Genomic DNA, 17,177 nt, shown 5'->3' with positions numbered 1-17,177 from the left:
ACTCATTTCTTGAGATTTTCTTTCTTTTGAGATTTTGAAGTAAAATCTGGCCAAGCACAAAATCAAAAATGGCCTAACCCTGTGCTGACTCGCCCTTCCTAAAAGCACTCGTCCTTCAATCGGCCACACTTGACTGTGTGGCCTCGTGATATTCAAGTGAGCTGGGGTGGCGCCCATGCGCTAAACATAGCCATCCGTCACTGCTGCACCCCTCTTCAAAACACTGAGCAGGCTACAATGGCCGGTGTTGAATTACCACAGATGCTGCTGTATCTCACTGGGGGAGGATTGCTAAACACGGTAAGCGTGTGTCCTGTATTCCGTCTCGGTCTGTGCAGTAACTAACACTAATCTGGTCATCAGGATTAGTATCGGTTATTTGTTTTGAACACTAATAGAGGTATCGCGTCTTTATTGCTCATACCGGAGTGATGTGAACATGAAAATGACAACATGCCAGGTGTCCTTTACAGTGGCCTCCCCGTTTCGAGTTATCGCCGCTCCAATGTGTCAATATGATGTTTATGTGATTGAATTGCTGTTTCTCCCCACACTTGCATTCCTCTCTGTCGCTCTGGGTTTGTGTAATGTGCAGTACTATCTCATAAAATTGCCTTTTAAAAAGATATATGAATCATTCCCCTGTTGTTTTTTTTAAATTGCACTTGTAATTTAGAAATGTATGTGTATACTAAAAGTATGTTTCCGATGCACAGTTATGCACTAAAATTGTTTCAAATATCTTTTAGCCAACTTTTAATGAAAAGACGTTTTGTGTATGGTGCGGTGAGCTACAGCCACGATAAGAATTAAAATGATCTTGTTCAAGATTTGTGATGCTTTTCATGTCATGAGAAGGAACGTAAATGTCACTGATGATGTGGCCATGGCTTGGGTGCATAGGATAAGATATGAAGCCATGCCTTAAGAATGCATGTACGTGTATTTTGGCCTGTGGTATATATTTAACCCAACACGAACAGCGAATAACTACCTGTAATATCTTACAAAATATAACTAAATATCTTTCCTGTCCGCTTGCTTGTGGAATAAATGTATGGACAGGATTTTATGTTTTCCTTGAATACAGTATAGCTCAAGTTTTTTTAATTTTTTATTTAGGTTTTTTTTCAATATCTTGCACTGCATTTAGGTGTTAACTATTTATGGAGAGAAAAAAGAATCTGAATTCTTCAATGCTGCATGAAAACTCCCATGAAACCAATCAGAATGGAGCTTCCCTTACTGTAAGTATTGGGGGGGGGGGGGGATCATATAATCTTGGGTAGCGCAAGAAAATTAGAAAAAAAACTAACAAAACTTTTTGCTGTCTATTCTTCACAGGCAAATGAACCCAGACATGTTCACACACAATCATCTACGTCGCTCTCCCCACTGCTTCCCAAAGCTCTCTCTGCTGTTCTGCAAGCCAGGCAAACCCCACCGAGCCTCGACCCCGCGCCTCGACCCTTCAGAGGTCCAACAGATCACTCGTCACCCACACTGGTGCGACTGCAGTCCGAGCTGAGAGAACTGAGGGAGCAGTTTGAACAGATGAAAAGTCAACACAAGTAGGGTCTTTAATGTACCCTCCTCCTCAGCCACGACGACATAATTTTCCTCCACTCTTGCGTTACAAGATCATTATCTTGTCTCCCAGCAAGGAAATTAAACTACTCATGAATGAGCTGGATGAGGAGAAGAGAATTCGTCTGACCTTACAGGTAAGAAACAAAAGCATCCGTTCACGTGTATTGGTTGTCCATGCGATGGCATCCGTGGTTTTATATTTGTCTTCTTTTTTTTTTTAGATGGAGCTACAACGTATGAAGAAGCACATGTCAAAATGACACCAATTACTAACTCAAATTATTGTAGCCAAATATGGTGTGGGAACTAAGCTGCACCATACGGAGAACTGTTGCCGACGTATGGACATAAATAAGTAAAATACTAAGAACTGCTTCCAGCATGATACAGTGCAGTTCTACACATACAGTGCAAACTACTTTAAAAATGGATTGTTACATTAATAACTTCACGATAATGCGAATCAATTTCCTTTTACGGGGGCAACATTTTGTTCACGCAACTTTTGTATTGGATTGTGCAGATTTACCTCATGGTCTGGTCAATGAACGCACATGTATTTCTGAAATTGTTTTTGGTAGATGACATGTACAAAACCAATATCGTATTATTATTATTATTATTATTAGTCATAGTTCCCAAGAGCAAATGAGCCAGTGCCACTTCATTTATAGAAGAACACCATGGAGTGTTTTAATTCAATTTCTTTTGTTTTGTGTTTTAGTTGACTTTCTTTGTTTTCCATGTGTCATGTCTTAATGTGTACAGTGAAAGAGGACAAGAAGTAAATATGCACAAATGAGTGATTGTGTGGTTTTTTTTGTGTGGTACTTTCCAAATGTGTGCAGAAAAAAAATGCTGTGAAATGAGTCGCTTGTTGGTTGGAACCCATTAAAGGCAGAATATTGGAAAATGCAATCTATACATTTTTTTTAATAATCCATCCACAAAAATAAATAAAATATATATTTTTCATCTATTCATATATTCATCTGGTCAGTGAAAAATACAATGTATCCTGTAGAAGGGCACTAAAAATGTCACAAAGTCACATATGAGGCAATGACTATAGTTACATTCACTTTTCGAACACAAACAATACTGTTATGAGATATCTGAAGTTTTTTTTTTTAAATCTGTCTGATTGAGAACTAACCTAATTTTCAGTGGCATCAGATAATCGGAACCGACAGACAGTACATTCGATGTGGCACATTGTGTGTGTGTGGCCAATTTCAGACCGAGCGGTGCAAGTTTGCCATGTGATCTCGCCTCAGAAGTTGGACTCTTGGCAGGGAAGTGGGGCGAAGTAGACCTCTTTGCTCTCCTCCAGGACCAGGTCGTATCGACACAGAGGCCTGTGATGGACACGTGAACACAGGTCAGAAGGGCGAGGTATCCTATAAATTGTCAGGTGACCGTACCTGTCGTTGCGTTCCAGATGTGTGAGACGGATCCGGAGAACACGCAGTTTGTATTTGGGTTTGAAAACATTGCCCGTGGAGAACATGAGAGACATCTTGGTCACTGCCTGGAGGTCGGTGTCAAACTGGGCGAACAACTTGGTCTCTGTGAACTTCTTGAACTGGGCTGCTCTACTGAAAAAAGATGATAGCATATGCTTATTGTCATGTTTGCTTCAGACCCTTGGTTGTCGGGTTAGCTCAACACTCTTCTGGTATGAGGCCGTGATTTTTATTTTTACTTTTTTTCAAATTTCTAATATGTACCTTGGCTCAACAACTGTTGGGGAAACTCAGCATTCAAATGAAGACTTACTGGTCGATCTTTGCCACAGCGTCTGTCCCATTCCCGTGGAGTTTCACCGTGATATAGCCCCAGTGATCCTCCTCATTCCAAACCACCACATCCAGTTTGTAATTCGCCACTGACAGACAAGATGCGATCAATTGACACTCCCGCAAAGACAATGACTATATGCTGTTCATACATTTATATTGGATGTGGGAATGTAAAAAAAATAAATAAAATGTGACTCATCCCAACTGATCCCATCTGTTACTTTTTTTTTGAATTCTCATGATACTTACTGCAGAATGGAGCCTTTTCATTTGTGATGAAATAATTTTTGGATTGGCCCAGCTTCAACAAAATGTGCTTCCACTTGTCGATGTCGTATCCTTCATTGCAGGAAAAACGTCAATGAATAGCTTCGAATTTCTAGAAACAATAATGGTGACGCAGTCTAACGATAGAAAAGATGAATCACGCAATCGATGTCAGAGCCAAATATGTATCTGTATGCTTACTCTGTTAAGCTACATCAGAGGGTTAAAATGGTTAAAAAAAAATTAAAGACAAATCTGTAAGCATGATGAAGTTCAGTTTTAAATCACGTGAACGCCAACCACAAAAATAGACATATTCTTAACCTGTCAATCAAATATGACCATTACTTTTTTTTTTTTGTACAGCAGAATGAATTCATACATAATGGATAATTGAGTATGTACCAATAACAGGGCATCCGGCGTCACCGAACTGCTCACAGCTTGTGCATTTGCCATCCCGGAAGTCCTTGAAAGAGCTGCATGGGAAAGCCCTGCTGGTGCAAGTGTGATTCAAGGACTCACAGTAGAGGTAAACTGATCTCTGATGGTCACATTTAAAGTAAGCGGTTCCTACAAAAAAAAAAAAAAAGAAAAGCGAAAAGTAAACTGTTGTCAAAACATTTTTTCCCGGGATCAGAAATGAAGTTACCTGAAAAGATGGTTTTGGGGCAACCGGGCTGATCTGTTCCTCCATTGGCGTAAAAATCAATGTGGCCGAGAGCCCCTCTGTAGCCAAAGGCTGGAGAAGCACACGTTTGTGAAAGCAATCGTACAACGTTTATTCTACGAATGAACGATTTTTGTTTTTACCATCTATGTCTGTGTGCAGGGCATCTACAAACTGGGCGTCTGTGGGATCCAGACGGTTCTCTGGGGGCGTTCCAGTGAACTGGGGCCCCGCGGGATCCAGCGCTGTACAAATGTCGTAAGTGTCAAAAACCATGACGCGTATTATTCTCGCCGTGGCGTGCAAATACCAGGGGTGATTTCTATATTGAAAAACTCTCCGTGATCATGCCTGGCAGTGATTGTTGACATGCAATATAGTATATACTGTAATACCCGTGGTTCTCAAAGATTTTATAGCACCTGAAAAAATATTTCATGACCGTCATGAGAATACAGTAGCATAGTAGGCCCAAGTGTTCATCGAAAAAAACAAACAAACAAGGCACAGGTTTTGTCCCCAAAGTGTGAATGTATTGTACCTAAAAGTTAAATACAACTGAACTGTACTATCTGTACTATGAAAGGCCATGTCAGTGCTCGTGTATGCATGACGCAGATTTTCAGATATTGACATTTTCAATTGGATGGAGTGAAAATATTTTACCTGTAATTCTTCCGATTGCACCGTTGAAGTTTGCGCCCACAAAACCAGATATGTGAGCGCCGAGACTGACTCCTATCATGTGGATGTCACTCAGAGAGGCGCCGTGCTCCTGCAAGGACCATCAATTAGACACCATCAAGGCCTCGCTTGCCTTCATAAGTCAGACTACACCTCAAGTGTGACATGAAATTCCGAATGGTACCTTCATCAGTTTAAGAAAGCCAGTGAGGTTTTCTCCGGCTTGGTGCGTGTTCTCCACCGCTTTGAAATAATTCACATTCGCCGCACCGTGGTTCCAGTCCACCAATATGACGTTCATGTCTTTTTTGGCCAAAAGCAGCTCCATGATTTGGTGAGCCCACACGGGGGGAGAGCCCGTGGGCCGGTACCCGTGGATGACGAAGGTCGTGGGCCGAGACAGGTTGAAGTGAGGGTCGGCCGAGAAGTTGACGTGAGACAGAAATGAGCCGCAGTGCATTGTGTCCCTGGTGAAAAGCAGCAACCTTATCTTGAGGCTGGTCCCGATGATCGCGTGAGCCAGTTCTAAATCTATGAAGTCGGCACATTCCTTAGCTGGAGGGGCAAACGAGACAACGTGAGGGAGATGGTATACATTTAGGACAGAGGACATTATCCGGTCGGTGGACACAAAATGTTACGTCATTTTAACATACATTTAAATGGACTTGTCAGTAAACTCTCCGATAAAAGGTAACTCGATACGTATCTCTCTATATTTTGAAGTGAAATGGATTCGATGGTTCGATGCGCTTGAATCTTTGAAATCGAGAAGCGATTTTCCGGTTAAAAAACGTTTTTTGTTACACCCCTACCACTCTGTGTGAACTATAAAATAAGTCATCGACATTTGCTAATGCGCTCTAATTAGAATTCAGTCGGAAATTGTCAAAAGGTTAAGCACAGAGATTAGTATGACTAAAATAGATTGCAGTGCATTTTTCTGGGTGGGAAATCCGACAAAATTCTCGCGATATCAGCATTTATTTGGGGGTAGTATCGATGACACGGCTGTATGCAAATAATGGAGATAACAACAGCACAACACGGTCTGCGTCATTCTTCATCAAAGCAAAGTGTAGTTTCCCGAGCGGTGTGGGATCATGGGAATTTGTACGGGTCAACACAACCACAGAGCCATCAGGTGAGAATCATCATGCGGCCAAGTGGCACGCATGCACCACAAAATTGGAACATCAGTACGTAGACTGACACGAGGTGCACCGTGTTTTCAAATCATGACAGTCATCTTCTTTCATACTATATCTGATCAGTTTTCTATCATCCAAACCAGAGCATAAATTGCTTCTCCTTTTATTTGTTTTACATTTTCAAAAGGGAACGACGGGGCACACCTAAATAGCGTAAATATTATTGTAACTGGTCATCACATACAATAGAGAATGAAATACTACACATGCTATTCCTGGAATTAAAGCGCACATACAAGACGTATTTCGACACGTCGGTCGGCTTCTCTTTTCAAAGCATTTTCACAGCTGATGTGAATGTGGACGCATACAACAACAACAACGTTTAAAGCACCGGGCCTTACCTTTGCATATATCCGCACTTAGTGCCAGGAGAAATGTCAGGAATTGCCACGGGGACATGATTGAGGCCAGCCACATGCAAATTTATCTGGAGTTTAAAGCGCACAGGATTCGAGGTCAACTCAGCAGTTTCATTTCAAATCACAAACATAACATTACCGGTAATACATGATTAATGCATCCTGTAGCTTCACTCCACACAGCATCATAGCGAAGCGATTACAACATTTCTATCTGCAGTTTTCTCCCACTACCCTTTTTTGTTCTTTGCGTCTTGTATTCTCGCCCATAAGACAGCAGTTTCAAAGTTATAAACATTTTTTTTCCCCCCGGTGACAGGCCAGTTTAGTTACTCATCTACTGACCCTCCCACATTGCCACACAGGATCTGGATGTCTAACATTTTTTTCATTGTCCGCGTCACAGAGCCTGGCATTTTTATTTTTTTTTCCCAAGCAGTGATCTCATGTGTCTTGAAGTGGGAGATGTGCAGAAATCAATCTCTGACTTGGTTCCTGACATGTGTACACAGTTAGGCATTCCTAGTTAAAATCCAAGACTGCAATGAAATGTAAAATCATTGAATCAACTTTCTGAGTCTTACCTTAGTTGTAGGGAAGTCGTCCCTGACCTGTCGGGTCCAAGATTTAAATCTACAAGGCTATCCTGTGTTTATATCCCTACATGTTGAGGCACTGTTCACTTCAGGAAGTCAGAGGAGTGAGAGATACTTGTCCCGCCCGCCTGCTCTCCCCAGGATGGCCACACCCCTTGCTCCAGGTCATTGTGCTCGCAGGTGAAAACATTCTTGTCAACTTACTCCTGGTATGTCTACTGTTACTGTATGTATCCATGCGCTAGTCAAGTCTCCCATTGGCGTGGTTGTTAGTCGAAGGACATGCCTGTCACTGCAAATTCATTCTTTCAGAAAATTGCCAGTGAAACAGACGAGCCAAAATCCTCACACAAAAAGAATAATTTGAGGACCCAAACTGCCGGTTTATACATGCCATGTGCCTTGAAATCAGTACTTTAGTGTCATGACATTGTAATGGAGTCTATATGATGCCGGAGTAACACCTTTTGAACTGATCTACTGAAATAAATTCACTTTATCCACAATATTCAAATGTAGTGAAATACACCTGCACACAGTGCATTTAAAAAGTCACACTTTTAATTAAAAAAAAAAAAAAAAGCACCTTTCCCCAAGCACCTTCCCCCAGATGGTTGATCTTTTTGGCCACAATTAGAAAAGGGTTGTTGTTCGCAAACAACGCAACTCACAACCGAGTTTGTACAAAACCACAATCTTTCTATTACGCGTACCTATCAGTTCCCTTTCAAAATGTTTGTGTGTCGGTCTTGCTGCTACACTCACCAGAGGACAGTGTTATACAAAAAAAACTTGGCATCCAACCACGGGAAGAAGGAAATACTAACAAAAGAGGCAAAACAATCATCATAAACATTTACAGCCTTTTAAGCAACTCTTCTGAACTACATCTTCAATGTCAACAACCTTTATGAGGTGCCAAAACTACCGCATAGCCACTTTATTCAACTATATTCAATTACATAACATCACATCGTCCTACTGTGTTTGGCTCCAAAGGCTGACATTTTCACTTTGTGGCTGATCACAATTGACAACTTTCTTGCTGTGTCACACATCCAAATATGCAATACATTTGGATTAGCTTCTCACAACATTGCTACCTTACATTGTATTCTTTGTTTCAGTCTTGCGCTGCCTATGTGGAGATATGGGAAGAAGTCAACTGGATGACAAGAACACTCCACGGTGTAGCGACTTGAACTTTGCTCACTACATTGTAGCGTCATCACTCATCAGAGTCCGGCGGGGCCAGTCGATGGTATGCATACTTGGAGGTAGATAGTGATTTCCACATACTGTATCTGCTGTGCTATACAAAGGCTGTTTGAGGAGCCAGTGGTGCAGGATTGTCACTGGACACTTTATAAGGATGGCAGGAAGGAGACGTAACAGAGGCGGCACCAACCAGCAACAGGCCCCGCGGAGTCGAAGAGGAGCGTCAAGCCGGGTAAAATCCATCTCCCGTGGCTCTTGATTTGAATGGATGTTTTGTTTGGGCCCGAAGAAATCCAAACCCAAAATAGTCTATAGTCCAGGGCTGTCAAACTAATTTTTGTCGTGGGCCACATTGTAGTTACTGTTTCCCTTTGAGGGCTGTTATGACTATGAAACCAAAAAAAGAATAACAATTTCCTCAACTCTTGTTTAACACTTTCATCGACACCGGTTATCACAGTGGACAGCTTATCATGTTATCAGGTTACAGGTGCATGACAAGAGTTAAGTTACTGTCATGAGGGGTTTGAGAACAAGAAAATGTTTACAATACCTCTCTTATTTATTGCGTTGAAATTTTGGTACATATTTTAGAAAGCATCATGGAACTTGATGTGTTTGATTTGCTTTCGCGGGCCACATAAAATTATCTGGCGGGCCAGATCTAGCCCGCGGGCCTTGAGTTTGACACAATTGGTCTCGTCAGTGTGTCAAGAAAAAAAAAATAGTGAACTTTTAATACTCACTTAGACCTCGGACATAACTCATAAGATGGGTGGGACGATGACTCACTTTGAAACCGGCAATACACGATAGAAGGCAGTTCATGAGGTACCAGCTAGTACTTTGGCCCTTTTCATGTTACAAAGTATTGTTCATGTGTAAATGTAAAGACATTTCCCCCACTAAATACAGCCCTTATCTCACGTCTAGGAAATGTTTTGATTGTACATGAAATGGCGAGCAAATGAAAATGATTTGTTCTCCCAAGTGTTAAAATGTGATTTCACAAAATGTATTTTCAATTCGGTTTTATTCCTGAAGGAAAATAAAACCTGACACAAGTATAGGCCTGATGGGATCTTTTTAGCAGGCTTTCCCAACAGTTAAAAAAAAAAAAGTGAATTAATGGTGTATAGTAATTTACTCACAAATGATCTCACTGAATGTGAGATCTAGAATTGTTTAATTGAACACAAAGCTGATACACCTGCAGGAGTCTGTGATTCATTCTGTTGTATAAATAGCAACAGATTATTGTACTTTCTACCATTCAATGTAATTAATCTTTTTTTTGACAAAAAAAAGTAAAAAATCATTTCCCATGGCACCCCTGCTGATTTCTTATAGGCTTCTTATTATCCACTTTCCAGGCTTTACAGGAACCGGCTGCGTTTGCCAAGTCGACTGGTTACGAATCCGAGGTCCCCCATGAAAAGCTGACCATAGCCCAGGCCAAGAGGGGCACACCAGGTTCCCATCGATTTCCATTTTAAAAATGGTGTTGTCTGTAGATTTTGGTTTGACTGCAACAGTTTATTTACGGCAGCTATTAAACAAAGTTTATAATAACCTCGACTGCTAATTCCGTGTTATTCATCGTTGTGAAGTGGGGAAGCCCTTGGCAGCCATTTTACATTGTCCCTCACTAAGCGAATACATAGATTTTTTTCCCCACGCCGTTTTTATGTTCTTTTCCGTCTCTACAGTGAAACCGCTGCGATGTGTGGCATACGGTTGTACCAATAAGTCTGGGAGATCTTATCAAAAATGTAATTCTTCCTTTCACATTTCTTGTAGCTCATAGACCAGTGCGCGTGTACGCTGATGGCATATTTGATCTTTTCCATTCTGGACATGCCCGAGCTCTGATGCAGGCCAAAAATGTGTTTCCCAACACACACCTGATAGTGGGCGGTAAACTGCGACTCTTGCTTGTTTATTAATTGACAGTAGCGTAAGAAAATCAGCCGAGAATGGAACTTGCGTTTGTTTTTTTGTTTGTTTGTATGAAGTGTGCAGTGACGAGCTGACGCACAAATTCAAGGGCTACACGGTGATGACCGAGGACGAGCGCTATGATGCCCTGAGGCACTGCCGCTATGTCGACGAGGTGGTGCGAGATGCTCCCTGGACCCTCAGCACGGAGTTCCTGACGAAACACAAGGTCAAAGGTCATGTAGTTGGAAAACAAGCCACCTTTTGGATGACGCTTTTAACACTTTGGTGTGACTCGTGCAGATTGATTTTGTGGCCCATGATGACATCCCTTACACCTCTGCTGGATCAGAGGATGTTTATAAGCACATCAAGGCAGCAGGTGAGGAGTCATAGTATCACAGTAGTTTTCATTTTACTCATGCCATGTAAGGTTGGGTAGCACGGTCAGGTGGTTCAGCTCCAGCTCATCCATGGGAAAAATGGCGGATGGATAGCTCGTTCAAGCTTCAACATTTGTCATGTGTGTCATTGTGGCAGGAATGTTCGTGGCCACCCAGAGAACAGAGGGCATCTCAACGTCCGACCTGATCACCCGCATTGTGAGAGACTATGACATTTACGTACGACGCAACCTGCAGAGAGGCTACACTGCTCGGGAACTTAACGTTGGATTCATTAACGTAAGGCTGAAATATGTTTGATTACTTGTACTGCATCTTTTTTATTTATTTTTTATTTTTGCAACCTGAACAGAAATGAACCACCTTTATGTACATGACAGGAGAAGAAATATCGCCTCCAGAACCAGGTGGACAAGATGAAAGAGACGGTCCGTACAGTGGAAGAGAAGTCGAAACATTTTGTGTACAGAGTGGAGGAGAAGAGCCAGGACCTCATCCATAAGTGGGAAGAGAAGTCACGGGAATTCATTGGAAACTTTCTGGAGCTTTTTGGACCAGATGGAGCTTGGGCATGTTTACCTTGACATTCAGTCCTCATAAAAATATTATGCTTGAACAACTATACATATATATTTTTTATCCCAGATGATTTTGGGGATATTTCTACCTCCATCTGTTCCTTTTCTATAGCACCTGTCTTGCATACTAAAACCACAAACATATCTGATGAAGTGTCCGATGAGTGTATATATATTGTATTATCTCCTTCTTTAATGTACTGGCCTTGCATCTGCTCTTCACATTTTTTAATCGGCATTGTGGAGCATTCTAACAAGCTCCACCTTTCTGTTTGTGTCCTCGTGCAGCACGCTATTCAGGAGCACAGTGGACGAATGCTCCAGGCTCTGTCACCTTACTCATCCCCTCGTGGCTCCCCCAGCAGCAGTCCCACCAGAATGCGCTCAGGTTCTCCTGACTCCTCCTCGGCCTCCTCCAGAACGTCTCCCTCCTCCACTTCACCACCTGCCTCCCCATCCACCCGCCACCACTGAAATGGGAACACTTTTCTTAGTCAAGGCTACCTCCAAATATTGTGCAAATCTGAATTTATGGGCTTAATGCTGGATCTCATTTTTTTTCCAAGTATGATTCAAAATATGTCAGAGAATTTCCGCTGATTCAATTCAATTATAATCGGTATTAATTTGTTACTGGTTTATTTAAATTAAAGTACAATACATTCGTTGTTATGGTGTTTTGTCCATTAAAAGGTACAATAAACAAATTTCAATTTCTATGTACTCTACATGTTGCATGCTCAACTGGAAACTGATATGTATGATATGATGACATGTATTTTTTTCGTGGCAAAAGTTCATTAAAAAAAAATCTGCGACACGACTAGGGAATCTTGACGTCAGTGGGCTTTTTGGGATTTGTAGTTTTTAAGTGTTCGACGCGCATGGCCGTGACATCATAACTCCACCTGCTGCCACAGACCGGCCAATACAGATTAAAGATGGCGCCCTCTCGTACACTGAGGTGCTGCAAACGGGCTCTTAACTGGATACCTGTCTTATTTATTAACCTGGTCGTTGGCTGGTCGTACTACGCTTATGTTGTGGAGCTTTGTGTTTGTAAGTATACTTTATTTTATTTATTTAGTTTATAATTTTATATGCGTGTATATGTATATTTGTCGTGGAGGTGGATATGCGGTTGTGTTGACAATTTCCCGGTCTCCGTCAGCTGTTTTTTGTCGAAGTGTGATTTACGATTATTTCCGGGCTTTAAAGTTAGGTTGGTCTTCATTCATTTTTTTGTATTCGTTTTTTTTCCATTTACTACAGTTTTTCCATCGAAGAATTCTAATTTGAGAAATTGTGCTTTTGCGCGCTATAAGAGGAAGCGTAACGGTATCCTCACGTCAACTGTTGTCTTCTGAACTATGGAAGCTAAAATAGGTTATATAATACAACTTTAAAAGACAGTTGAAATTCCTTAAATATTGCATTTTATTCTCATGTGCTTTACATGGCTTTTTCTCGTAACAAAGTTATCTGACTGACATCAGTACATTTAAAAAACATTTTTCGAAGGCACCTTTCAGAACTTTTCCATCGACTTAAGTGTAATGATTATGAAGTGAATTAGTATGACGTTTGAATTACGTATCCCCCCGCCCCCGGGTGTTTACCCAGAATTATTTAGGTAAATGTTTCATAAGTAATTTGATTTTTTTTTTTGTCAAACAAGCAGGATGACAGTTATTCGTTTATGAGAAGACAGGACTGAAAAGCATTCACTGTCCTTCATTACAGATAGCTTCTTTTTAGTTGCCAGCATGGAACTGATGATACCATTATCTGCATCTCGATGATTTTTAGCTGCTGTGGTCAGGCGAGGGACGTCCCTTCTTTCTCAACAAAGCTCTTTCTCATTGTCTTATTGCAGGGGGGGGGGGGGGGGGGTACTGCAAGCGGTGCCAGGCCGCTGCAACATGGTGCCAGGACTGGGTGTCGTGCAATGGGGGATGTGAATTTATGCATTCTTGATGAGCACTAACTGATACTTTTGTCTACTTCCTTTGTGCATGTTTTGTAGATACAATCACAAACAATGCAGAGAGAAGTAAGTGACTGTGCATGTTCCTTTTTAATTTTTTGTGAGCAAGTATTACATTAGAGTTGCTTCATCTTTGTTTCCTCTCAACAGTCAGCTACCTGGTCATCTTCCACATTTTCTTCTTCATGTTCATATGGTCTTACTGGAAGACCATCTGCACCAGACCTGCCGAACCATCGAAAGTGGTAAAAGAGAGATTTTGTGTGTGTTTTGATCTTTATACCTTAGTCGCACAAGCATATTTTGCCCTGCACTACTCGCAGTTCTGAGGTACAGGCCAGGTGCTCATCTTGGCCCTTGTCCGCATGTATGGTCATTAGCGCTATCATTTCTTGTACTGTCAGTTCGCCCTGCCGAGTGCGGAGAAAGACCAGTTTGAAAGGGAAGAGCAAGCGGAGATGCAACAGGAAATTCTGAAGAAGGTGGCGAGGAATTTACCCGTTTACACACGCACAGCGGGAGGAGGTGAGGCCTTTGACCGCTATTGTAAACACTGACTGCATTGTAAGCCGTTCAAGATCAGACCACCAGAGAGTGTGCTTGAACAAAGGAAATTCACACACCTCCCATCATTAGTCATGTCATCGTTCGTCATCATCTTGACACGCTAGCACTAAACAAAAACGGTAACTAGCAGGAGCTCATACAAGATGATAAGCAAATACCATTTTAAGAGGAATTTCATAATTTTCAACATTTTGCAAAAAGTTAAGGTTACCTGTACTCCCAGCGCCTTCAAATTGGGGGAAAAAAAAGCTTCTGAACAAATGTATTTTTATACAAATCCAGAAAATGAATTATTCTTTTCAAGTTATAAGCTATACCTGCTGATGCACCGCCTTTTAGCCACAATTGCTGACATGGCATTAATCGAAACCAACAAACATGATAATAATCAAAGTAATACCTGTTGGAATCTTAAACCGATTATGCACTTTTACATTTTGCTCAGAAATATCTATCTATTGTAATAAGAGCTTGTGTTTTCTTTCTCAGGCGCAGCAGGTTCATGCGTAGCCTAAGCAACATTTAACGGGAAGGCTAATTGGACTCTGGTGCATTTGTTTTTCCTCTTCGGGCACACGGGATCTCTTCCACCCAACAGCAACATGTAGAATACTGTCATGTTTTTATACTGCATTATAGAGGTGTCATATCTGTTAAGGGTGGAAGTAGCTCATCACTACTACTAGGATTTGGAACTCGAGGGTCCTGCTGCGGAGAAAATTTTACAAAAATTTACAAGCAGCGTTGTTTGTGTACCCCTTTTCACTTGGACATCTCTGTGTATACCTTGCATGTGTGTGATCTGCTTCTCTGTGTGTGGCGCAACACAAAATATATGCCTTTGATTTAAAGGTAATTTTCATATTTACAGGTAATGTGTTGGGGGAAAAAAAAGACAAAATGGACGCCAAAAAAGTCATTCTATTTTGTTCTATTCGCTCTAGTCATCCGATACTGTGGCCTCTGCCAGGTGATCAAACCTGACCGCTGCCATCATTGTTCAACCTGTGAGATGTGAGTCGATGGACTTTATTTAAGACTTATTTGTACACATAATTATATTTTAAAAAATGTTAGATGTAAATGTTGGATGCTGTTCAGGATGTTCTGAAAGCAGCTGTACTCTCATAGTTTTGTTCACTGATGTTTCAATCAAAAATGCATTCAGTATCGACCTCCCCATCATCAACATGAAAAGTGCACAGTGACTTTCGGAACAAGCGTACTTTTCTGCGCAAGTTGAAATGATATTGTCAAATGATGTGTTAACCTAATTACACATCTCCTCTATTTCCTGTTGTTCAAGGTGTGTGCTCAAAATGGACCACCATTGTCCCTGGTACAGTAACTAAAAAAAACAAAAACAAACCTATTTCTTTGTCACGTGTCAATCTAGCAAGGTTTTTTTTTTTCTCCCCTCTATTTCAGGGTGAATAACTGTGTCGGCTTCTCCAACTACAAGTTCTTTGTCTTATTTTTGGCCTATGCTTCACTTTACTGTGGCGTGATATGTGCTACAGTTGTTCAGTACTTCATCAAATTCTGGTCTGTGAGTACAGACGCTTTTATCCAAACCGATTGCCATTTTGTACTTCCTCACAAGCAATATGTACATTTAGTTTGTTTATTAATTGAGTCGAGGGTCAATAATTGGCTTTCTGTTCTTCTCCATAGAAACATCTTCCCAACACGCATGCCAAATTCCACATATTGTTCCTTTTCTTTGTGGCAGCGCTGTTTTTCATCAGCATCCTGTCACTCTTCAGCTACCACTTCTGGCTCGTAGGCAAGAACAGGACCACCATAGGTACTTTTTGTATTCTGGAAATGTGGCTTGGCTGATGTCACGCTTGTGCAATTTAACAGGTTTCTTGCTGCTCCTCAACAGAGGCTTTTCGGGCCCCGGTGTTTGTAAAAGGTCCAGACAAAAACGGATTTTCTCTCGGCTTCAAGCGCAATGTCGCCGAGGTTTTTGGGGATGAAGCGAAGCACTTCATATTCCCTCTTTTTTCCAGGTGAAAAATGTTCTCCTCTAATTTGGAAGTGCACATAATATGGAGACAGATTGACTACATGAATATACAAGTAACCCTTGACTTTTGATGTTTCGTCAGTCTGGGGGACGGGCATTCTTTTGTAACCAGATTGGTACACATCGATCCTGAACAGGCAAACGGCATCTTGCAACAAAATGGCAAAAGGTTATTTTAAGTTACTTAAAAAAAAAAAAATCAAACATTTCATTTGTTGGCTGTTGATTGTTTTTGTTGTTGTTGTTGCAAATCATACCCACTGTGACTTGAATTATAGTCTTTCTAATGAGGAAATAAACCCGAATGGGCTGGCCAACGATACACAACACAAAGCGGATGACAACAAGGAAGAGAATGGTACACTATATTTAAAAAAAAAAAAAAAAAAAACTATATTGAAATTGAGTGTCATTCTACCAAGCGGGCGTCTCAATTTTTGGATGCCGTGTTTCTCTTTTAGGAGGAGTCCAAACCGTGTCCGTGGCCATGGAAAGTGAGACATAGAAGGTATTATCAAATGGTATAATTACTAATTATATCTTGGCGGGTTTTCTCCAGTTTTTTTTGAAGTACTTTTTCTTTTTCCTTATCCAGCTGACCTCACATGTTGCCTTGACCATCAGCACGTCCACTGAAGCCATCCTTCAGTCCCGATATCTTTTTTTTTTTTTTAAATGTACTTTACATTACGCTACTTGGTACTACTAGAGCTTTGTCATGACCCTTTAGACTGCCGCACTCCGATCCAGCGGTTTGCATTAGTTGTTGTCGAAAAACATGAGCAACAAAATGGTCATGCTTTTACTCTCCCAGCCAGTGTGTATATTTTACTTCACTAAGTCATTGACATGCTATTCAGTATTATTCTAGCCTCCTCAAGTACGTCTCACGTTAGTTAAGCCTCCGTGCGCACTGAGAGATGAACGCTGCCAACCCTACGTGCAATACGTCCATGGAGATTCAGCATAGTGAATCGCTTTTATTATTATTTTTTGTCACGCGTAAAAGTATCCTGGTGATTTAAGCTTCACGTGTGAGAACTAAATCAAGTTTAACTCGATGAAACTATGATACCAAGTGTCGATTCACTTTTAACACATATGTACTCACTTCCGCTGCACTATCAATTTGTGTAAATGACTTCCTTGTACTGTTTGTAACCATAAATGTTATAAAGCACAAAGTGTTGATTTTATTACAGCATTTGAGAAGTCTTTCTTTTGCGTGTCATCTCTGACGTCAGTCCACCCCACACAATGTAGGAGTAATT

The 17,177-nt window shown here is 41.1% G+C and overlaps 4 protein-coding genes across 8 annotated transcripts; 3 read left to right on the top strand and 1 right to left on the bottom strand.

Moving 5' to 3' along the window:
- The first annotated feature begins 105 nt into the window (after positions 1-105).
- Positions 106-2,392, top strand: LOC147193905 (uncharacterized). Of its 2 annotated transcripts, none has more exons than XM_086130721.1 (5): positions 106-300; positions 1,154-1,247; positions 1,345-1,571; positions 1,661-1,724; positions 1,812-2,392. In XM_086130721.1, exons 2-5 carry the CDS (start codon positions 1,167-1,169, stop codon positions 1,848-1,850), a joined length of 411 nt encoding a protein of 136 aa, XP_085986847.1. In that variant the 5' UTR covers positions 106-300; positions 1,154-1,166; the 3' UTR covers positions 1,851-2,392. The 2 variants fall into 2 exon arrangements, with proteins under 2 accessions (XP_085986847.1, XP_085986848.1); XM_086130722.1 differs by having other exon boundaries at positions 1,123-1,247.
- Positions 2,393-2,503: 111 nt separating this feature from the next.
- On the bottom strand, positions 2,504-7,307 carry LOC147193904 (lipase member H-like). 4 transcript variants are annotated; one of them, XM_086130719.1, is made up of 11 exons: positions 7,171-7,307; positions 6,569-6,654; positions 5,198-5,568; positions 4,996-5,104; positions 4,473-4,574; positions 4,312-4,401; positions 4,065-4,232; positions 3,642-3,731; positions 3,370-3,478; positions 3,015-3,185; positions 2,504-2,948 (listed from the first exon to the last, which is right to left on the bottom strand). In XM_086130719.1, the coding sequence occupies exons 2-11, from the start codon at positions 6,642-6,644 to the stop codon at positions 2,864-2,866; spliced, it is 1,371 nt and encodes a 456-aa protein (XP_085986845.1). In that variant the 5' UTR covers positions 6,645-6,654; positions 7,171-7,307; the 3' UTR covers positions 2,504-2,863. The 4 variants fall into 4 exon arrangements, with proteins under 4 accessions (XP_085986845.1, XP_085986844.1, XP_085986842.1 ...); XM_086130718.1 differs by having other exon boundaries at positions 3,015-3,188; positions 7,171-7,306; XM_086130716.1 differs by having other exon boundaries at positions 2,504-3,188.
- An 879-nt stretch (positions 7,308-8,186) lies between these two features.
- LOC147193903 (choline-phosphate cytidylyltransferase B-like) lies at positions 8,187-12,143 on the top strand. Its single transcript, XM_086130720.1, has 8 exons — positions 8,187-8,632; positions 9,774-9,873; positions 10,201-10,317; positions 10,416-10,567; positions 10,642-10,720; positions 10,879-11,021; positions 11,123-11,311; positions 11,609-12,143. The coding sequence occupies exons 1-8, from the start codon at positions 8,555-8,557 to the stop codon at positions 11,792-11,794; spliced, it is 1,044 nt and encodes a 347-aa protein (XP_085986846.1). The 5' UTR covers positions 8,187-8,554; the 3' UTR covers positions 11,795-12,143.
- Positions 12,144-12,240: 97 nt separating this feature from the next.
- LOC147193902 (palmitoyltransferase ZDHHC20-B-like) lies at positions 12,241-17,110 on the top strand. Its single transcript, XM_086131791.1, has 13 exons — positions 12,241-12,379; positions 13,347-13,373; positions 13,458-13,552; positions 13,712-13,832; positions 14,819-14,888; positions 15,181-15,213; positions 15,303-15,423; positions 15,549-15,681; positions 15,763-15,889; positions 15,989-16,075; positions 16,185-16,264; positions 16,368-16,414; positions 16,502-17,110. The coding sequence occupies exons 1-12, from the start codon at positions 12,262-12,264 to the stop codon at positions 16,409-16,411; spliced, it is 1,056 nt and encodes a 351-aa protein (XP_085987917.1). The 5' UTR covers positions 12,241-12,261; the 3' UTR covers positions 16,412-16,414; positions 16,502-17,110.
- The last annotated feature ends 67 nt before the right edge of the window (positions 17,111-17,177 follow it).

This window comes from Hippocampus guttulatus, chromosome 15 (assembly GCF_054856545.1).
Source record: "Hippocampus guttulatus isolate MCC_2025c chromosome 15, RoL_Hgut_1.0, whole genome shotgun sequence".
Lineage (NCBI taxonomy): Eukaryota > Metazoa > Chordata > Actinopteri > Syngnathiformes > Syngnathidae > Hippocampus > Hippocampus guttulatus.
The sequence above is the reverse complement of the archived record's forward strand: the minus strand, read 5'-3'. Positions and strand labels throughout refer to the sequence as shown.